The sequence below is a fragment of the Podarcis erhardii genome, assembly GCF_964252035.2.
Source record: "Podarcis erhardii genome assembly, chromosome: 3".
NCBI classification, from domain to species: Eukaryota; Metazoa; Chordata; class Lepidosauria; order Squamata; family Lacertidae; genus Podarcis; species Podarcis erhardii.
Genome location: NC_138507.1, coordinates 34795694 through 34818578, shown reverse-complemented (window position 1 = coordinate 34818578; position 22885 = coordinate 34795694). Strand labels below are relative to the sequence as shown.

General features: G+C 45.4%; 3 protein-coding genes across 15 annotated transcripts in view; all 3 read right to left on the bottom strand.

Moving 5' to 3' along the window:
* The window catches only part of PHF3 (PHD finger protein 3), a 45149-nt gene extending 41865 nt beyond the window's left edge, over positions 1–3284 (bottom strand). For 3 of the 13 annotated variants that reach the window (XM_081856662.1, XM_081856673.1, XM_081856668.1), the window contains exon 1: positions 2954–3027. Coding sequence is in view for 2 of the 13 variants with exons in the window: in XM_081856675.1 (XP_081712801.1) it covers positions 2415–2468 (54 nt within the window). In the remaining 11 variants the exon portion in view is untranslated. Of the gene's footprint in view, positions 1–2414; positions 2645–2953; positions 3028–3068 lie in introns of those variants that run through there. The other 10 variants (XM_081856674.1, XM_081856664.1, XM_081856670.1 and 7 more) reach the window with 9 other exon arrangements.
* Positions 3285–9209: 5925 nt separating this feature from the next.
* Positions 9210–13207, bottom strand: PTP4A1 (protein tyrosine phosphatase 4A1). The gene is made up of 5 exons (XM_081857513.1): positions 13069–13207; positions 12296–12388; positions 11916–12046; positions 11373–11447; positions 9210–10531 (listed from the first exon to the last, which is right to left on the bottom strand). Exons 1-5 carry the CDS (start codon positions 13171–13173, stop codon positions 10414–10416), a joined length of 522 nt encoding a protein of 173 aa, XP_081713639.1. The 5' UTR covers positions 13174–13207; the 3' UTR covers positions 9210–10413.
* Positions 13208–13440: 233 nt separating this feature from the next.
* On the bottom strand, positions 13441–21794 carry LOC309339345 (uncharacterized protein). The gene is made up of 2 exons (XM_081857567.1): positions 21295–21794; positions 13441–13623 (listed from the first exon to the last, which is right to left on the bottom strand). Exons 1-2 carry the CDS (start codon positions 21331–21333, stop codon positions 13528–13530), a joined length of 135 nt encoding a protein of 44 aa, XP_081713693.1. The 5' UTR covers positions 21334–21794; the 3' UTR covers positions 13441–13527.
* Between the last annotated feature and the right edge of the window lie 1091 nt (positions 21795–22885).

Here is a 22885-nt window from a genome sequence, read left to right as displayed (position 1 = left end):
ATCTGTAAATTAATACAATTAATATTTCAGATCAATTTAACTGCCATGACCTGCATCCCTTTCTGTTGCTTATTTTGTACATAATTTCAGTGGCATGGCTATTTTGTGGCAACACTTTCCAATACTGTATTTTTTTTTCCTGAATCAAAGTACTTTCTCCATCTTAGCTCATTATACACACTACAGAATAAGCAACCAATGCACTGAGGCTGTAATTATATATATATATATATATATATATATATATATATATATATATATATATCACACACACACACACATACACACACACACCCTACCTACTGGCTACTGAGAGATCACAAAACACACAAGTGCTATGGATGCACTCAGCAAAATGTGCAGCAGTAACATTTCTCATGCCCAACTATAATTCATCCTTGTGCTTTAATTCTTGAGAAGTTTCCCCTTCTGGCCACAGATCACACAAGACATAAAATTACCATTTACAAGGTGGAACTACGGCTTCTGTAAATTCCCCCCCCCCCAAAAAAAAAAAATCAGTAGGGCTCCTCAATAAACACAACTGGTCTGGGCTGATTAAGACCTGAACATGTGATAGCTATAACTGCATAATAACAATATCTGTAGCATTTGATCACAGAGGAAGTTGATGAGGAACAAGATGGAAAGTTGAGGGGCGGGGGATCTGCAGCCTTTTCACAGCATGTCTGAATGCTGCAACCAAACCAATTCTCCATATCATTAGATGGATCAGAGTATGTTTTAGGCATCCCTAAAAACCTTGCTCTTAAAGTAACCATAAACCAGCAACATTAAAACACATAATACATCAATGAAGAACTACATCATGAACTAGTGCTAAAAGTTATTGTAAAGCAAGTCTGAAAAACTGAAGGAAGTCAGATTAGCCTCAACCAGGGCCAGGGCCTTTTCAACTCTGGCTCTGGCCTGGTGGAACGCTCTGTCTCATGAGACCAGGGCCATGCGGGATCTGCTTTCTTTCCGCAGGGCCTGTAAGAGTTGTTCCACCTGGTGTTTGGCTTGGAATCAGCCTGATTCCCTCCCCTTCTTTCCTTTTCCTTCTGTGATGGAATCCCTTTTTTAGGACTTCCCTGGCTTTTCTGGCCCACGTAGGACCAGTCTGGATAGTTGGCCTTGGTGAAGATTTGACGTTTTCTCCCCCCAAACAGTTTTTAATCTGGGCTTCCACTGAAATGAGGCTGCATTTTAAGTAGTATTTTAATCAATTGTTTTTGATGTTAGCCGCCCCGAGCCCGGTCTTGGCCGGGGAGGGCGGGGTATAAATAAAATTAAATAAATAAAATAAATAATAAATAAAAATGTTATACTATAAAAGCGTATCTTACATTTGGTGAAAGATTTTTAAGTGGCTGAGCAATTCTCAAACTTACACTTTAAAAGTATAAAAATCTAATTCTTGAGAAGGTTCTAAATATGCACATTTCAAGTTGAAAGGCCAGAAATGCTTAGGATGCAATCAGTAAGAAATATCAGTGAAAACATCCAAGGTTTGTTAGAGAAGCTAATCTGCAGATGATTAAGAAAAAGACATCAACGTATAGACCACACTACTGTAGCAAATTCACAAACCATCAGGAACGAGCATATGAGCAGCTGATCACTGTGAGCGGGAGGGTGAAGATAGGCTTGAGTAATGTAATAAAAAGTCAGGTGACACTACTGGCTGAACACTCTGAACACTTGGGAATGGGCAGAGATTTTGGAGCAAGGCAAAGGTAAGGGTGTATACACAAGAACATTTGTTGCCAATTAGTTATTCACCAAAATACTCAGCCACCCTTATTTTCTCTACCTTTTCAATGCATGCTTAGGTGTAAAGTGTGATAATGCAAGTCCAAGTGATCCTGAAGAACAGTAGTTACTCTGGACCAACACACACACACTGCACAAGCATGTTGATAAATAACCATCACCAGAGGAATGAAATCTGCTGGGTGAACACAGAGATGGAGATACACCAGATTTGGAGAATCTGTGTCCCTCCGAATGTTACTACAGTACACTACAACTCCCTTCATCCCTGGCCTGGACATCTGACCATGTTTGCTAGGGCCGATGGGGGCTAGAGTCAAACAACATCCAAGGAAGCAGAGCTTCTCCATCCCTACTATACACATGAGAGTTAAGTTCTATGGAGCTCAAGGGGGCTTCCTTCTTCTGACTTACAGCACTTTTCTGTGTGACAGCATTTTAGTTGTCTGATCTGCCCTGCTGCATTTTTAAGCTATTATGACTGGGTCTTATGCTTGCATGACCTCTGGGAACCACCACCCCTTCTCCCTCAACCCCCAAGCACACTATAGCTAACTAATGAAAGGCAGTTTAACAGATACTTTAATAAACAATTCTACACTAAAAAAAAAAAAAGGCCGAAATCCTAAAACACTTACCAAGGAGGAAGTCTCATTGGACTCGCTTGGCCTTACTGCTGAGTAAACCACCATGGCTTAAAAAATGGCTAGCTAACACTGTTAAACTGGGGGGGGGGGCGCCCGCAGGGGAAAATCGGGATGAATTAGCAGCCCCCAAAGGGAGCAGCGAAGTGGGATTCGGAACAGAAGGGAAAGGGATGGGGAAGCCCCTCCAAGGGGAGCACGAGGGGCCCTTGCTCCTGGGGGAAGCCTGACAGGGGGCGCACGAGGAGGGGGCGGGGTCAGGAGAAGAGGCAGCCCCCCCCCGGCGTGGAGGGGGGGAAGGCGGTGGTTAAAACAGAATGCCAGAAGACCCGGATGACGGGGGGTTCGGGCGGAGGCTCGTTCGTGGCGGGGGGGGGGGGGTTAGTGCTGCACGCGCGAGGCCGGATCCGTTCACTACGAATAGTAACCCCCCCCCACCCTCAGCCCCCGCCGCGCGAAGCTTCCCAACTAGGCCGCGCTCCTGACTCCCTCTCCTAACGCCACCACCGCCGCCGCCCAGAGATTATATTTACCTGCCTCGGCTAGGGGCACGCGCTCCCTCTCTTGGCCGGCTACTGTTTTTTTTTTCTTTTCCTCTCTTCCCCCCCCCCCCGCTCCTTTTTCTCCCCTCCCCCTCCCTTCTCTTACGTTTCTCTTCTTGCTCCGCAGCCCCAGGCCGGGGAGGAGGGATGAGGGGGGGGAGGAGGAGGAGGAGGGAAGGAAGGAAGGAAGGAAGGCGGTCTGGCTTGCTGCTGTGCGGAAGTGGAAAGGGCACGCGGAGGGGGTGGGAGTTGGAAGTGGGCGGAGACAAGAACGGGCGGGCGGGCGGGACTGCTTCGCCTGGCTAAAGGGGGAAAGAAATACAGTACTACCCCCCCCCCCGCCACTCCCGTCCAGCAGGTGGTCTCTCCCGCTCGTGGGCCGGCTTGGCCGCGTGCCTCACTTGAAAGCGTCCGGTAGTGAGAGCCGGAGGCCGAGGTCACGTGACGGCGCTGTTTTACCCTGCGCGTGGCTTTGCGCGTGCGCTTTGGACGCTTGCCTTCCATCTCGCGTAATAAATAAACATATTTCTGAGCGTGGGACGGTTAATTTGTTTTTGTTTCTTCTTTTCCTCTTGCGTACAGACTTGTGCTGCTGACTGTTGTTGCTGAATAATATCTTCCTCTCGTGCGACCCTCTCCCCCGGGTTTCACTTTTCTTAACGTTTACGGTGCACCACCTAACGCACGCTTTACTCGGAAGTAAACCCTACTTAGCTCAATGGGAGTTGCTTCCCGGCAAATGCCTGCGGGGTGGCAGCCTGAAGAGCCTTTCGCTAGGACATGGAGCTTGTATACGTAAAAGGTCTCCTAAGGAAATTCATTTGTGTTCCGCCTCCACCCCTACCCCCCTCCTTTTATGTATTTTAAATAAATATGTTTGAGAGAGAATGTTATAACCATTGAAATAGGGGCACAGCTGTGTGCTGCTAGCTTTAAGAGGGCCTATCACTTAATTTGAAGGTGCTTGCTGAAGTGCAGGATTTTTGTTTTTTTTAAATTGGAGATAAATTAAAAATAGCTTAGAGGTGCTAAGGCTCAAATAGTACACAGAAAATCACACGCTTAGCTCTCCCTAAATCCCAGAGGCCTGTGGGGACTGCTGTTACTAATAGTGCAATTCAAAACATGTTTACTCAGAAGTAAATTCCTCTGAGGCCTACTTAACAACAACAAAACACACATCTGGGTGAGATGATAAAATTTCCCCTGCACTGCATAACTAGTGAGGGAGTGCATGGAAAAGAAAACCAATTCAAGTACAAAGATAACATATCAAGCAGACAGCTAACCTAATACCTATGATCTCCCTAGTATCTAGTTTTCTATTTGCATGGACTTTTAATTTTACAATACAGCTACATTCCATCATGTAGTTAAGTGCTGTGATCCAAAAACAAATTTCAGAGAGGTGTGTATTTTGCCACACAAAGCTTTTTGTTGTTGTTTAGTCGTTTAGTCGTATCCAACTCTTCGTGACCCCATGGACCAGAGCACGCCAGGCACTCCTGTCTTCCACTGCCTCCCGCAGTTTGGTCAAACTCATGTTCGTAGCTTCGAGAACACTGCCCAACCATCTCGCCCTCTGTCGTCCCCTTCTCCTTGTGCCCTCCATCGTTCCTAACATCAGGGTCTTTTCCAGGGAGTCTTCTCTTCTCATGAGGTGGCCAAAGTATTGGAGCCTCAGCTTTACGATCTGTCCTTCTAGTGAGCACTCAGGGCTGATTTCCTTAAGAGTGGATAGGTTTGATCTTCTTGCAGTTCATGGGACTCTCCAGAGTCTCCTCCAGCACCATAATTCAAAAGCATCAATTCTTCGGCGATCAGCCTTCTTTACGGTCCAGCTCTCACTTCCATACATCACTACTGGGAAAACCATAGCTTTAACTATACGGACCTTTGTTGACAAGGTGATGTCTCTGCTTTTTAGGATGCTGTCTAGGTTTATCATTGCTCTTTCTCCCAAGAAGCAGGCACAAAGCTTGGTGATACCTTAAAGACTTAACACATGTGGCATAAGGCCTTTGTGAACCAGAGCATCTGACAAAGTGGGCTGTGGCCCCCAAAAATCTAATCCAGGAGCAGTTTCACCAATTTGTGGGCAAATTCATTGGCTGATTGTGAACTAGTGCCTGAGTCTTCTAAGAATTATTCCCCCATGAAAGAATAGCTTCTGATGTAATGGTGTCACATGGGGAACGTCTGTAACATCCAAAAAGAAACTTTTACATCTGTTCAGCAAAGAGTTACAGAGGCTTTGTTTTGTGGGTGGCAACAGTGGCGTAGCGTGGGGGGTGCAGGGGGTGCCAGCCGCACCGGGCGCAACATTTTGGGGGGCGCACTCGCAGCTCTCTGCCCCTACCTGGCTCACTCCCGCTTGCAGCGGCGGCAGCAGCAGCAGCCTGGCGAATAGGGGGCGCGCGCGCAGGGCGCACGGAGTGGCAAAGGCGAAGGAGACGAGGCAGAGGCTGCGGGCTGGCGGAGGAAACAGGAGAGATTCAGATTGCAAGCAAGCCGGGACGCTTCGTCGGCTTGGGGAAAGCCCTGCGGGGGCCAAGGGCACGCGCCTCGCTTTGCTGGGCGCAGAGGTGGGGAGGGAAGAATCTCCACCCCTCTCTCTCTCCAAAGGGGATTTACGCCGGCTGAGCTGGGTTTCGCCTCCTCTGCCACGGCCTGGGGACAGCTCCTCGGAGGAGAAGGACGTTGGGGAGCGCAGAGAGGAATCGGGGGGGGGCGCAGCTCCAGCCATTGCCCATCGCCAGCAGTGTCCGTGCCTCCTTCGGGGGGCTCCTCAGGGGGCTCCTTGAGGAATCCGGGCAGCAGGATCTTGGAGACGCTTTGCCTGCGAGGCAGCTGCCCACAACTCCCGGGGCCAGCCCGGGCAGCCAAGTGAGACCCCTGCTTCTTCAGAAATTTCTCCAAAGGCTTCAACCTGCCGACGGCAGTGGGGGCACCCCGGGGCTCAGCTGGGCCCCAGGACGAGGGCCCTTTTCAGCTTAGGCCAAAATTGGGGATCAGGGGCGGCGCACTCTGCGTGCCTGCGGCGGGGGGGAGAGATGTGCGATCAAGAAGGTGGCAGGGAGCTGCCTGTTTGGAGAAGGGAAACGTGTCCTGCGTTGGGGAGGGGGGATGGAGCGGGGGCGCTGCTCTGGCCAACCTTACCGAGCGTGGAAAGGCTTTAGGGGGCGGGGTGCGCGGGGTCCTGCTTGACTCTCCCTGCAGGGGGAGTGACCAGAGGCGCCTCCGATGGCTTCGCATCCTGACGCCCTCCTGAAGTGGTAGGCGGCGAGAGGCAGACAGGTGGATTGCCGTCTACTCTTTGGCCACGCCAGAAACGGGGCGAGCGGGCGCAACATCTGGGGGTTAGGGTTAGGGGGCGCAAATCCACGGGTTAGGGGGCGCAAATTACTTGCCTTGCCCCGGGTGCTGACAAGCCACGCTACGCCACTGCCACTATATAAGTTTAATTATAGGCCACCCTTCCATAGTTCAAACCATGCTGAAAAAATTACTTAATTACAAACATAACAAAAGTAGTCATACACAATAAATAAAATATATCAAAAAGCATACAACCAAAAAGAAAATACAGTGGTACCTCCGGTTGCAGACAGGATCCGTTGCGGAAGTCCAGTCGGATCGCAAGATTTCTGCAACCTGAGGAGCGCTTCTGAGGATCTGTGTCTGGGCTGAACAATGGGGGTAGAGACGCTCCTTCAGGTATACCAGACCGACACCGTTTAGGGCTTTAAAGGTCAGCACCAACACTTTGAATTGTGCTCAGAAACGTACTAGGAGCCAGTGAAGATCCTTTAGGACCAGTGTTATATAGTCCCAGTGCCCAGTCACCTGTCTAGCTGCCGCATTCTGGAATAGTTGTAGTTTTTGAGTCACCTTCAAAGGTAGCACCACATAGAGTGCACTGCAGTAGTCCATGTGGGAGATAACCAGGGCATGCACCACTCCGGTGAGACAGTCTGCGGACAGGTAGGGTCTCAGCCTGCATACCAGATGGAGCTGGTAGACAGCTGCCCTGGACACAGAATTGACCTGTGCCTCCATGGACAGCTGAGAGTCCCAAATGACTCCCAGGCTGCGCATCTGCTCTTTCAGGGGCAATTGTAACGTACTGTGCTAGATGCCGTACAGTTTTTAATTGTATTTTATAACTTATTTTTTCCTTATATATTTTATTGCATTACAATTTGAATTCCATAGAATGCATGTGACAGCCATTTAGATATTTGAAGATGGCTATCGTATCTCCTCAGTCTCCTATTGTCCAGGCTAAATGTACCCAGCTCCTTCTACTGTTCCTCATAAAGCTTAGTTTCCAGACCCTCCTCTGTAGACATTCCAGCTTGTCAATATCCTCCTCAAATTGTGGCATCCAGAACTGAGCACAATACTCCAGGTGGGGTCTGACCAAAGCAGAACAGAGCATGTCTCTCAATTCTTCATTGAGTCACAATCTTTCTGCTGATGCAGCCTGGATTACCACAGCTTTTTCTGCTGTTGACTGTTAACCTGGTAGTCTACTAAGATTCCTAGATCCTTTTCACACGCACTACTGGCAAGCCAGGTGTCCCCCATCTTATATTTGGGCAGCTGAATATTTCTGCCTAAGTGCAGAACCTTACATTTGTCGTTTTGTTAGTTCTGGCTCAGTTCTCCAATCTGTTATGGTCATATTGAATCCTGAGTCTATCTTCTGTGGCATTAGCTATTCCGCTTAGTTTGGTGTCATCTGAAAATTTGATGAGCATCCCTGCACTTCTTTCATCTAAGTCATCTGTAAAGACGTAGAACAAGGGGCCCTGGACAGAACCCTGTGGCACCCCACTTGTCACTTTTTTCCAGGATGATGAGAAACCGTAAGTGAGCACTCTTTGGGTTTGGTCAGTCATCTTCCTCTTAGAGATAGCTCAGTCAGTAGAGCAAGAGACTCTTAATCTCAGGGTCATGGGTTTGAGCCCAAAAATTGGGAGAGAGATTCCTGCATTTCAGGGGGTTGGACTAGATGACCCTTGTGGTCCTTTCCAACTTTACAGTTCTATGATTCTATGATTCTTCTCCCCTATCTGAGCACATGGCTGGGCATAGGTAGGTACCGCAAAACTACAATCACTGGCCTTTGGCCACTGCAGGCATATAATCAACCCAGCACACCACATGGCTCAGCTGCCTCCTTTGCTGTGCCTCTGCAGGTAAGCAGTGCCCTCATAGCTTCTTCTATAGGGCTGGGTTTTTGGTTTTTTTTGCTTTTGTTCATCCATAAAGTGCATTGCCTGCCCTTTGCCAGGTCCATTTATTGTACAATAAAACATAAATCGCTTCAATCATTCCATCGTCACCACTGTCACCAGCAGCTGGGTAAACAATCATTGAAACATTCCCAAAGGATTGTGTTTCTAAGGAACACTCCCCCCCCCCCCAGTTTGCACAAGTCACATATCTAAAGGTAGAGACTTCCTAAGAATGGGAGACCTTCAAGGGTGGTGCAATTGCTAACAAGACCTCCTCTGCAGTTCTTAACTTTCAAACTTGTCTGTATAAGAAGAGGCAATCTTTTAAGTATTTGGGACTCAGTTAATGTAGGGCTTTCTCTATGCCAAAGTCAAAACTTTGAATTACACACAGAAATGGTGGGTTTCCTAAGGATGTTTGGTACTTAGATTCAACATGTCGCTAAAGAACTTGCTCAAAGTATCCAGTATATTAAGATGCTTCCAATGCATTTGTCCCGATAAGTGTTAGTGTTGCTGCCTTGTGTGTCTTGGGAGAAATATTGTGGATATACTGAAATAGATGGTAAAATGTTACTTGCACGTTCGTGATCCAAGCAGCAAGCTCTGAAGAATGGTGTGTACCATATACGGTTAAATTACTGGTTTTTAAAAATACAGTGTTTCTTTGCAGAACACGATAAATTATTAAGTAATAATAATCCCATTTTATGTTACAAATATAAGTTTACTGAAAAACGCTTAATGCTTCCGTGTTTTCTGAACCATGTTACTAAGAACAAATTCAGTTACACACACACACACACACACACACAGAGAGAGAGAGAGAGAGAGAGAGAGAGAGAGAGAGAGAGAGAGAGAGAACCCAACATGTATTTGCCACAGGGAAATTAATATGCTTCTTGAACTGTGATTTCCACTTCAAATATATTCATCGAAGCTGTAAATCAGAGCGTTTCCCTACCCTCCCTTGCCCCAAAGATAAAATTCCGGGTGCACTGCAATGCAGTTTTGAGTTTATTTAGATGAGCTCTCACACTAGATTTTACAAGCTGGTGAACACTGGCAAATTATTTCTCCCACAGTACTATAACCACACATTCCCAAAACAGTATAAATATATGGTTTAACATTAATACACACCACCATTTTATCAATTACATAACAAATTATCAAGTATCCAAATATTAAGTTACGCAGGTCAAAAGGCATACAAAATATTACAGAGGTCTGCCAAATTCATGGCAGAAACTCAAGAAAAAACAAAACAAAATCACTTCTAACAAAGCAATAGTTGGTAAACAACTTTCAAGAAGTACAATAAAAGAAATTACAAGATCTTCAGAAATGTATGATTAAGAGTGTTCAGCTACAATAAAGCATTTCTACATTAAAAAATTATTTACTAAAGTAAAGGGCATATTCTATACTTCCTGCACAAGACAAAAGGCAACATTTTACTAGAAATATTTATTAGTCCCCTCTCATCCTTTCACAGGCCCTCTGCTAAGTTGCACATTTAGTGCCAATATTTATTTAACTGTAAGGCTTTTTTGTCTGGAGACATTAAAGACTTGTGTGCTTCTGTACAGCGTGAAGGATTATTTTCTATGAGTTAACCAGACAATGGAGGTGAATGTAGGTGAATGAAGAGGGTTAATTAACAAAAGTCTAGGGTGCCAGAAGTAATTGACAGTTAATCGTGTGCAAATCCTGATACTCATTCTAGTGTGATTGTGAGAGACAAAATATAGTGAATAGGCAGATTATTCTATGAAGCCCTATCCACAAAACAGAAGACAGCTGCTAATAGGGCAATGGTCCAGATAGCTGTAGTTACTAAGAACTACACTGTGGTATACAGAAATAGTGTGCTGGGCTTTTGGCACCTAATCTCTACACATGTCGTGGTAGATTTGACTACTGGGACTGCGATGGAAAAAAAACCCTGAAATGCATGATTAAGGATAGTTTAATGATACAAATTACTAATAAGACATTTTGAAAGGCCAAGTATATTTCATGTTCTAAAAAAGATCACAATCACCATAATCTAAACGAAGTTGCTCTCCTGCCAACATTGTGGCCTACACCTATAGAAGCTTCATGTAACTTGGTTTAAGACATACATGTAGTTTTTCATGTAACCTGCCCAATTATAGATTTCTTCTTCTACTTCCAAAGCCAGAAACATAGGCAGCTTGGTTTTTACTGAATACAACAGTTGTTACGGTGACCATTTGAATCTTTAAAACGCAGTCGCATTTTCGGACGATATTTCTCCAAATAGAGAAGCTGCTTGCTGTTAAAGGCTCCACGGCGCTTCCTACAAAACATTCAAATATTGAACATGTTAATTATGAGTGCTGAAAGTAACACTACTTCACTTGTGACCAAGTATCATATGCTCAAGATAGGTTTTGTTTCTTTATAAGAGCCCTAGCAAGGACAGAATCCCCACCCTCATTGAAAAACAAGTTTTCACTTTGTACTGAAAGCCTGCCTTCTGTCATTCATCTGAACTTTAAAAATGCTCTTCCAAGGACCTGCGCTTGCTGAATGAAGTGAGCCAAGCAACTGCCAGGGAGAGAGTCTTTCCAGTAGTACCCAGTTATGGAATAGCCTTTCCAAGGAGGCATGCCAAGTTGCCATCTTTGCAATCTTCTGTGGCACCAGGTAAATACTTCACTCAGGCTTTAAAAATAATTTAGGTAATCTGAGACTCTTTGAACTATTTTTAAATGGGGTGTGTGTGTAGAGTTCTGTTTTGTTATTTATGTTAACTTCTCTTGCCTTTAATGGCTTTGTTTTACTGTTTTTTTCAGCTGTTCACTAATTTGTTATAGAGATACATACAGATGTACAAGTCACACCTACAATTCCACTTCTACTGTAGCTTCAGCCTTCGCATTTCTTCTTTTTGCCTTCTCTTGTACAATCCACTATTAGACTAGGACTTTAAAATCTCTCCTGGCAATGGCCGATTTGCAGGGACACAGCATTCATACAGTGGAAGAGGGGCTAAAGAAATATTAAAAATAGCCAGATGCTTAGGCCTTGTGCTGCATGTGGTCCTAGCAACAAAAAGCAACTTTTTGAAGTATGGAATTCAAGATTTTCCTAACTGTCATTGGCAGGTATGTACAAGGCAGATGCTTAATACTTACTGTCTTATGAACTGCACTGCATCCTCATACTTCATTCCACATTCAATGAGTGCAAGGGCAACTAATACAGGTGCTCTGGTGGAAGGGAAAGAACACAAGTTGCAGAATGTTTCCTCATAGTCATTTTCTCCCATTTTGTAGACCCAAACAACTATTTCATAGTACACTTATACTTTTGCCCTGCAAAAATCTGATGGATATAGTGAATTTTATTAATTACATATGCAAACTGTATATTACCCAAAATCATAAACTGGCGCTTGAGGAACACAAAAGCTGCCATTCACTGTTACAAATACTGATCTCCTTGCTCAGATTAGTGCAAATTTACAGGTTCCCTGTTAACACTCTGTTCAAGAGCTAATTCACTAGATATATGGGCTGCAATCTCTCATTAGTCAAAGCTTCATTGATTTGAAAAGACAATAATACACATACAGCTGTAACTTACTACAAGCCATTCCCCACCTCGGTAAGACTAGCTAATGGAATCGGTGTTTGGTAGAGAAGTCAGAGCAGATAGCATTTTGGAGTTCTGTTTACCTTCCAAGACCAGCAACACAGTGTACAGCAATGCAACAACCAGGCTCTTCACGGAATTTAACTTTTAGGAGGTTTAGCCAATCATCAACAATCTGGATAGATGGTGGTGCTCCGTCATCAAAGGGCCAATCCTGGAATGCATGAAGTGAATAATTTCTTACCTAAACATCCACATATCCTAGAATAGTACTTCTTAATTTGTCTTACAGTTAACAAATCACTGCCTGATTTGCGTTTCTTCTCTCGCTTTAAAACATCCATAGAAATCTGAAGGCCAGATTACCACAACCTGCATTATTTCCCCCTCCATGTTCACTCACTTGCACCATAGAAATTAAAAAATCCTATGGCTAATGTTATCTTTTTAATAAGCTACTCACCAAAACCTGAATGCCTTCTTTCTCTACTGGAGCAGTATCATAAGTGGCTTCACATACTCTTACTACTGTAGTAACTCCATACTTCTTAAGTTCCTAAGGGGAGAGAGTGATACATATCTTAATGATACCGTGTTGATGTTCATGCTCAGACTATTGCAATTTTGTGAACAATTTCAAATACAGAGGCTGTTCAGAAGACCTATAATTATTGCATTTCACCTCTTCAAGCAGCACTACTTAACAAATATCTAAAAAGACCTGAAGTATAGCAGAGGAATTCAAGTGGGCAGGACTATCTTTAAGAACAGAAGAACCACCTGCTGGATGAGGCCACAGGTCCATCTAGTCTAACATCATGTTCTCACAGTGGCCGACCAGATGCCCATAAGCAGGACCTGAGCTCAAGAGCACTCTCTTCTCTTGAAGTTTCCAGCAAGTGGTATTCACATATTACCTCTGAAAGTAGAGCTCTATCCACTTGATCATTCTGGTTGCCCTCTTCTGCCCTGTAACATTAGTTTAACACTTAACCTAAATGCAGTTTTGAGGAATTCTTGAACATGCAACTACTATGCAATAAAGAAATCTGTATTGCGAATGACTGAATGGTGGTGTAAAATAAATAAGGTTAAATTAACTCTTAACAGACCATCATGTTGGTAGTCAAGGCAAATTTCAGTAATACTGTCTAAGGCAAATTTCAGTAATACTGCTATATCAAACTTTTCAACATTACAAAAATAAATATAAGCCTCCCACTCAAGAACCCTTACCTCTATGAACTTGTTTAAGGTTGCATTGGTTGGATTGTGAGTGATAAGGAATCTCATATTCTTGTAAGTGATTTCCACAGGAGCTGGGCGGTTCATTCGGGCCATGTTAATTTAGTTAAAATGTCCAACAAGACCAATAATATTTTTTAAAAAACAAAAAACCTAGCAGAATTGATTGGGAGAAACCGAAGTCTACTCCACTAAAAGCCACTTGAAGTTTCCCGTGCTGACAAGCATGAAGTTGGGAGCAATGGGAAATGAAATGAACCTCCTAAACAAGAAGCAGCAATTCTTCAATCCTGTAATACTGAGGCAAAGAGAAAGGCAGTGCAGCAAGGCTACCCCATCCAGGTCTGAACTCCTTTGTAAAATGCTCTGCCAATTTCAACTCAACACGTCTTATTCTGGTAACCACTCTTAAGGGGGCTTCTTGGTGGAGTAGTAATCAATTTCTATAGTTCACTTGTCTGCATAGAGGCCGTGCTGTGCCTGGCAGTAGTCCCCACTGCCCTTCAGAAACTCCATAAATGTGTGACCAAGAACACCACAGAACTGCTGCAAAGAGAGAGAAAAAGAAGAGCACATTTGTCAGTGACTGAGCAGGTATCTTTACAAATAGCTTATTCTTGGGTAAAGGTAACATAAAGGAATGAACCACCAATATTGAGAATGTCCTTAATTTAGACCAGGCATAGGCAAACTACAGCCCTCCAGATGTTTGAGACTACAATTACCACCACCCCTAGCTAACAGGACCAATGGTCAGAGATGATGGGAATTGTAGTCCCAAACATCTGGAGGGCTGGGGTTTGCCTATGTCTGATTTAGACAAACTTGTTTCTTCTAAAATAAGAAAACCTACTTTACTGTATTGAAGATATTTTGATAATCCTTGCAATTCCTCAGGTTAATTTAAAAACAGCATTCAGGAAGACTGACAGCTCTCTCTCTGTCTCCCAAGAGGTGGCAAACTCAAGTGATTAGTATCAAGAACAGACCTTTGTTCTGGATCACTTTCCATTCTGCAGAAGGTGCAGGAAGTTTTCCTTCCAAGCTTAAAGAGTGTAGAGATCTAAAGATGCCTGTCACATGGCCTCCCAAATGAAACCCTGTTTATTACAACATGTATACATTACACAAATTCTAAATGACTTGGAGGCAACATTTGTGGTGTTTTATGATTTATTAACAATCCTGTAAATAAGGTGTATAGTCATCCATTTAGCCCTATGGTAACCCACAACCCCTGAACTCTGGTCACTGTAGCCCCAGGTGAGCATTACACTGGCTATTTAAGACAGGAACAATCCTTAACAGGTTATAGTTCCTTTGCATAGGAAAAGGCAGCTGCTGTATAGCATTTGCTGAGTTTTCAGAGAAGGGAGGAGGTGAGTGAAACAGGATGGATGACCATTCCATGAAATATTATTTGTAAGAGTGGCATTAATAAGGATTAAAAACAAAACAAAATCCAAACTGGAATGTGATATGCAACCTACTTTTCTAAATAAAACCAGCATTAAACCTCACTCAAACTTAATTCAGAAGACAGTTATTAAAATGATGAAGTGCTTAATAAAGGAAAAATGCCAATGAACTCAATTTACTTAGGTTGGGAATCAGCAGCTTGTATCAAGAGTTTGGAGGCTGAAGGAGGACACTTCAATAATACATATTTAATGGCAAGAAAAACACTAGATGGTGCATCTACTAATGAGAACCCTCTCTTTGGGGTCCTGCCTATGGGCCTTAAAGGGCTTATCAAAATCACTGGTTTTCATGCTTAGAAGCAAGCCACCTACAGGAATTTCAGTGTGATTATAACACTGTTCATGATACAACTGTTACCATTCAAGGGGTTTCATGGCCACTGGCAGTTAAGCCAGTAAATGGCAAGTTCCAAGTCGCCTCCTCGTTCAAGATGAGGAAAGCAGTTTTACTAAAGCAATATTCATTACTGGGAGAATTACTGAATTTTTCAGTGTATAACACAGCCCCTATTTTTGGGGACTCAAATTTACGAAAATAGGGGAAGGTGGCCCCAGTGTATAAGACAACCCCCTTTTTAAACATTATTTTAGAGGGGGAAACCTAGTCTTATACAAGGAAAAGTATGGTAAAGCTTTCCTGCAACAACTACAATTATAGCACAGAGGTTGAAATCAAAGAACTCCAAGTAAACAAGTTTTCCCACAGCAGAAACACACATTGGGATGGTTAACCAGGGATTGCAAGTTAGCAGCATACTACTGTGGAGAGAAATGAGGCATGCTCCAAGACATACTGTACTTTCCCGTGTATAAGACTAGGGTTTTTTGCTTTAAAATAATGTTAAAAAGGGGGTAGTCTATACATGGGGGAAATCTCCCCCGCCCCATTTTCTTAATTTTGAGTCCCCAAAATTAGGGGACATCTTATACATGGGGTGTGTGTGTGTTATACATGAATGAATGAATGAGTGAATGAATGAATTTATTAATACGGTCACAGACCAGCATCAACACACACAATATCGTAAGAAAAATCAGAATACAAGGGACAATATGAATATAACAAAGATTTAAAATAAAAAATTAAAATTAATTATTAGCGCCCCCCCCTGAAATTAACATTATACATGGGAAAAAACGGTAATCTGATTGCTTCATGTAAATTTTTACAGAAGTTTTAAAGCTTGATTAAATTAAGCAAGTTCCATTAACACATGCATCTAAAGAATTATAAGCTATACAGGTCACTCACAACATACACAATTTCAACTTTACATGGTTGAAGGCCATTCGGTTGAAATCACAAAAATTAAACACAAGAACTCGCAAAAAACCTCCCAGACTCCTGTAAGCAAGGCAGAGAACATTAAAATTCTCCGCCTTGCTTTGTGGGGGGAATGGGGGTATACCCGTATGGCATATTAGCTGTGGAAGGTAAGATTGCTTGTGAGGGTGGTTCAAGTATACACGTTGTTGCATATACAGTATGCACTATCTGTGAATGGGTGCAAACTCAGTTTAAATACAAGGAGTCCTGCCGAATGCCGCAACTGAAGTGTAAGAACAGAGTTCTGGCAAGTTTAGGGGAGGGGCTTATTCAGCCAATGTTTGGCTACATACCCATTGCTTGTTGGTAACATCCCTGATCATGCTGGTAGAAGCCAATGCAAGTTATACTCCAGCAACATCTGGAGGGCACTGTATTGGGGAAGGATGCTTTAGACTGCTTCATTTTCAAACTATATTTTATTCATGAAGTGTGATTATTTCCCCCACACACCCATTTAATAAAACAGTTGTAATAAGACACCAATGCCTCCATTTACTTATTTTTGCCTGAACAATAACTATCCTATAATACTACCATGTAAATTCTGAGCCACAAGGTAGGGCTTATCTGAAAGGAGGCAGGGTGAAGGGAGTGCAGATAAAGAATTTAATATGAGCCAACACCAAATAAATATTTAGCTGCCCCCAAGCAACTGCACCCACAGATGCACTTAAAGATAACTCTTTTTCAGACCAAGGCAGCTGAGTTGTCATGGTTATAGTAACAAACCCAAGAGCAGCATTGAATCCTCATCAGTATGCCAACTTTATTTTGATGAAACTCAAGAATGGTAAGTTTCCATGTATCATGAAACTTCTCAAACACTGTGCATTGTACGTAGAAACAAAAGACACTACATTTTAAAAAATACTGTCAAGCCTGAGATATTTCTACAGCGGAAGAGTAAATAATCTGCCCATCATCTAACACCGTCCAAATCACTTTCTTGGCTTTGGACTATACAGAGACACACAGAAAGAAGGAATCTTTCCGAATAAGATACTCGTATTGATCAGTTAATCCAAGATATCAAATTTTGTCTTCTCTAGTAATGCCATCTACAGGCAATTCTCAACTCACAGAGCAAAATTTATACACTTTGACGTACTGTGTGCTTGAAAACTTTATGTTCTGATATGGGGTGTGGATCTAGAACTAGTACAGTCTGCTTCTGTGTTTTAATTTGAACATCTTGCTACTTACATATTTTTTCCAAGGAACAAACTGACTCAGATAAGACATATACACTCCTTGGAATCACAGCAATTGTGAAACACCAAAAGTTGTTGCATTTGTCTGTTGAGAAATGATCTTAGAACTGACATTCTCTCCCATCCTGAAATGCTCACTGGCCTGCAATGTTTAGGATCACCAGTTTGATTAAAGATTTAATGAACAAGAAATGAGATTCCTAATCAGACGGATTTGTTTAAAGTAGTGTTCAGAAAAACTGCAGGAAGCATTCCCCCATTCTCAGATATAGGAAGGAATGGTCCCAAATTGATGTTTTTAAAATGGCATCCATGCCTGTCTTCTATGTGTATGCCTCTTGTTTAAGATTTTATTTATTGCATGTGTTGCCACCTCATTACAATGGCTCTCTGGGCAATGTTATGATTGCACACTGTAAGCAATATAAAACAGCCAGTTCATATAATATTGAACATAACAATTAACGATAATGGTGAGATCCAGAGACGCCCAGGGCAGAGTTCTGCACACTGAAGTGTGGGAGCAATGCATTTTTTGCCTACTCCCCAAATATGCTCGAGAGTAGGTGGATCCTCTGGAACAGTATGAGAACCTCCACAGAAGGAACCTAATTGCAGCCAATACAGTCCTTCTGTTCACTGGTAGCTTTGATTCAGCATAAATTCCTGCCCCTTAAATGCAATGGTGAAAGTGGTGCTTCTTGCTGATGATCCTCCCCTTTCCTCTGGAGTTCCTGTCCCAATCTACTCCAGAGGTGGTGTGTGTGTGTGGCTTTAGGTGGTGAGGAGTGCTGCACAAGAGCAAGGGTTAAATCGTTTAAATCACCAGAACCTTCTGTTCATGGAAAGACAGCCCTGGAGACAACCCAGTACTTTTAAATATAAGAACTTCTTAAATGTATAGTTAAGATAAAAGGACAGCACATAAACCTAACAGAACAACTTTTAAAAGACCACTGTAGCAATAGAAGACAAAGAAAAGGAGAGACGAAATTGAAAGCTATGAAGCTAAAATAGAAATTTGACCACAGCAAAATTTATCTATTTATCCTGTAATCTGAGAATTCACTTATTATAGTCAACACGTTTTAAACTTAGTACCAGTTCATTCCTCTTTGCACAAGATGCTCTCTTTTCAAGACAAATTAATCTGATCTGGATGACTGGGGAACTGTCAGAACTGAGGGTCGCGCAGGTAAGCTCCACTGTGTATCAAAAAGTTATTGCACTATCAGAACTGTTTATTACATAGTTTCAGCCCACAGTTGTAAATTAATAGTTGTTGTCTCTGACAAGCAAACTGACCACTACAAACAGTTGTCACTGAAACATTGTGGCTCAATTAGTAATTTCATATGTGCCTACCCTGCATGGTATTTGCCTACCTGAACTACATGTTCCAAGTATTATTGCAACAGGGAATCTGTTACAAACAAGTCTGCTCCAAGTCCTACTGTAACTAAAGTTGCTATTTTATTTAGAGAAATGACAACAACTTTGGGCTTCGTACAAATTTTTGAAGGTAAAAAAGCTTCTGCCATGTTGCGAAGAGTCCTAAAGTCTTTCAAACAAAATTGCATATGCATTTATTGAACTCAGCCACTTTAGGTTCTTCCTGTTTCCTCCCCACATCCTACACTAGCAACCACACTCAAAGCATCAGGACAAGCAAGTGAGCTGTAGAGCATGACATGGCTGGAAAGCCATTGGAAACTGCCTGGAACCATAGGAAGAAACCAAGATTAGAATGCTAGCCCTGAGAACTGCAGAAAAGTAGCTTGATTAGAAGTGTGTGGGAAGGTGCAAGAAGTAGATGAAATGGGAAAAGTGACAAATGACAAGAAGGAGGAATAACAGAAGGAACGTCTGAGGAGGTGGAAGCTCTGGAATTGGGATGGGGCAGGTGCCTGAATCAGTGAGCAGGCATGGTAGCCATTTCATGATACATGAATAACTGCCTCCTCCAGTTAAAAATTCAGGCTATAGCAAAAGACAGCCAGCAGTAGAAACTCCTCCAGACTCAAAGGATATTTTAGATTGAAGAACTGTTCAATGTGTCTTTACAAATCCCCACTGATTTTGATCAGGTTCTAATTTCTGCTTACAAAATGAATCTGGATTGATTATGGTACACCCTGTTCCATGAAAAAAAGATCATTATCACTGCCTTTAGCCAATTATAGCTTTTACAATTTTTCTTAAGTAGCCAAAACATTTGTATGGAGTCTCAAAAACAATCGAGGAATGTAGACACCTTAACTACAGTAATTCCAAAATTTATTGGTTATTGACTTTAGAAATTACTTTGAAAAATATGCAAACCAACCATTCCCCAAGTGTTTAGAAAATAACTTGATTGGGGGGGGGTGTTGAAGTCCTCCATCATGGCCTCATATAAACAAACTTACTAGGATGTTCCAAATTACAGTAAATATAATCCTGTGACTCAGCCGAAAGATTGACTGCCTTGTTAACTCAAAACCTATAAACCACATCACTTTTCTTGACACTTAATATGCTTCTCACATGACACACAAGTGCATGCTTCCTCAGCCCAAGTGACAGGGTCTCCCTAGCAAAGCAGACACGAGGTCGTGTTCCAGACTGTCGCTCTCTTCCCACCCTAGCAACCGCCTGCGCAGGAAACCTGGCAAAAAAATCTTTTTGCCCCGATCGCGTCCTTTTTGCGGTTCCCCCACCTTCTTCCGGCGTGTGACTGCAGCGGGAGCGGGAAGCAGCGTGCTCGTCATCTGCATGCAGACAGCAGAGAGACGGGAAAGCCACGCTGACCCAGCCCCGCCGGATGTCCTCGCCACTCTCCCTTCACCCCCTCCCCGCACGCCCCAGTGGTGAGTCACACTCGGAAGCGCAATAGCCCCGCCACGGCCAGGTAGCGGCCGGGACATGTCTCGACTTGTTTCCTTTCCTCGCCTCAACGAGCCACGCAGCAAGGGGTGGAGAGAAACGCCCCCGCTTCCTTTCCCAGAGTCACGACTCACAGCGAAGCCCATTGATACAATTCGGGTGTGTGCGGTGGGGGGAATCTGGCGTGCTTCATTCGCGCTGTCTAGGATCGGATGCATCTCTTGGGCAGAGGTAGGCACCAAGGGCGGACTGGCCTTTTCTAACGGAGCTGCAGTCACCCAGAGTATGGGAAGAGGCGGCTAATGACTACTCCTTAAGAACTGTCCCAAATCTTTCTGCACGCGGCGTCCCTTCTGAACCCGCTTTAAGACAAGCGGAGGCGTAATCCGAATTGTTGAGGCTGGCGTTTGTGATTGAATACACTTGTTCCCCTATTTTAAACACGCACGATTTCACTAACGTACGTGTGTGTGTTCGTGTTTCTCCCCCACCCGCCACCGGCAATCCTTGCATCCTTCGCCTCCCCACTGGCGGGGGCTTTCAGGGGTACACGCGGACCGGTGGCCCCCCAGAAAGCAGCGCGGCGCCGCCCGGCGTAAAAGAAAAAGGGGGGGGCCATCGGGCAAACGACACGTCGTCGCGACTGGGTTTAAAGGTCGAGAGACACGCCGCAGAGACAACCCCCGATGGGCCGGGCACGGATGGAAAGGAAGCGGGGGGCACGTGGCGCGCGCGGCCGGGCCATGGAAACCCCCACCCCCCATGCAGCATGGCGGTGGGGCTTGCAGGCTCACCGACGCCCTCCCCCCTCCGTGCCGACCGCAAACATCGAGGAGATGCTTGTTGCTGCTGCTGCTGCTTCGCTCCCTCCCTCCGCGCGGCTCCTACTTCTCCCCCACCCCATCCCGCCACTTCCAGACAGTGGCGACGCCTCCTTCGGAAAGGGCGTCGAAGCCCCCTTCTCTCACTCTATGCCTCCCCTCCATGGCCCAGTCCAGTCAGGACGCGGCCATCTGCCGCCGCTTCCACAGCGACGCGGGGAAAGGAGCCCAGAGGAAGAAGAACAGCTTGAGGGAGCGGCGTCCTCCTCCCTTTTCGAGAAGAGAAGGGAGGCTTTGTGTGCCGCCGCCGCCGCCTCGCCTGAGAGGACGGCGCCTCAGCTGGGAAAGGGGGGGGGGGGCTTCCACGACATGCCCGCCCGCCTGAGGGAAACGCCGTCGCGGCCCAAGGAACAAAGAAACGAACATGGAGGGAGAGAAAGAGAGAAGGGGGAGGGCAGAGAGGGGGAAAACGGTGCTGAGAGGCGGCGAGAGGGTCGCCCGTTACTCACAGGAATATGGTTACTCATTGAAGACTGTAGCCTGATCATACAGCCTGGGTGCTGAGGGCGCCACCGCCGAGGGCAGGAGGAGCTGAGCCTGAGGGAAGCGGAGGCGGCCGCGGAGGTGGTGGTGCCGGAGCAGGGCGGCGGCGATGGACCATGCAGGGCAGAGGAGGAGCCGGAGGGGGAGAGAAAGAGAGAGAGAGAGAAGGGGGAGGGGAGAGACCGAAGAGGGGGGCGCGCGCGCGGACACGAGGAGGAGGAGGAGGAGGAGCTCCTCTTGCTGCTGCTGCTGCTGCTGCTGCTTCTGGTGGCGGCGGTGTTGCTAACGCGGCTCTGACGGCAGAAAGGAAAAGCGGCAGGGCGTGGGAGGGGCTCGGGGGAGGAGCTGCGGCGGGGCCTCTGCTCGCGCGCTCTTCTGCGCAAGGCAAGCAGAAAAGCGGAGAGGCTGGAGTGGGCGGAGCTGTCTTTAAGCGCCGCCCCGCTCTCCGGCGCGCGCGTGTCATGCGACGCCCCGCCCCGTTCCTCTCCAACCCCCTAACCCGTTGCCTTTACGAAAAGCAGGCGGGGGGGGGGGAGCTCGGAAGCTTTGCCGCGTCACAAACGCCTCCCGCGAGCGGCGGCGCCCGGCCAATCGGAGGCGTCGGAAGGGCGCGCGCGCGGCCACGGTCAGGCGTGTGGCGGTGGGCGGGGATTTAGAAGAGGAGAAGGGAGGAGAAAAGGGCGGGGAAAAGGAAGAGGCTAAAGGCGGAGGGAGCCGGCGAGAACCGGTTTGGTAGAAATCCGGCCTTCGAGCAAGCAAGCGGCGGCCGCGGGCGGGGAGGTGGTGCCAAGCAGAAGGGCGGAGCGAGGCAAGCGCCGGGCCTGATTGGTGTCCTCGCTGCGAGCCTCCCTTGCGCTGTTTGCCTTTGAAAGGCGAGAGCCGGAATTCTTCCGATAAGCGGCTGCCTTGAGAGGCGGGTGCTCCTGACTGTATTGAGTCCCTTTGAGAAGAGAAACCACCTCAGCTTTGCAGTAGTAGAGCATGAGCGCGCACACGCCCCACCTGCTCAGAAATAAATAATGTTGCAGTCCCTCACAAGTTTAACAGGTGTGGTGTATTGCTGCGGCATAAACTCCCTGCAGGTTGAGAAGTTTCCATTTCATGAACTGCCTTCCGCGGGGGCAAATCCCTGAGTCGCACATAAAGATGTTAGGGGTGACGGCTGCCGTCAGTCGCCGCTCCCCGGCAGCAGAGCCAGGGGTCGGGAACGGTGAAAGCAGCAGCGGGTCGTCGTCTGGGTCTGCAGGAAGGCATTTGTTGGGGTTATCCCTGAAATATGTTTTGTGGCACCATAACAGATTCATTGTGGTCCTCTTCTGAGAAGGTGGTTTTGTGTGCTTGTGTCAAGAGGTAAAAAGGTCCCACGAGACTTTGCAAAGTTTTTGTTGAATTGAAGCAATGTAAATTTACACGTAAAGTTGACAGCGGTGACCTTAAACAGCTGCTTACTATGCACTGGAGTCTAGTTGTTTCAGTCTCTTGCTATGTGGTTTGTACAAGAAGAGTTGCAGCTCAAACGCACTTCGGAGCAAGTCCTGTTGAGATCCATGAAACTTA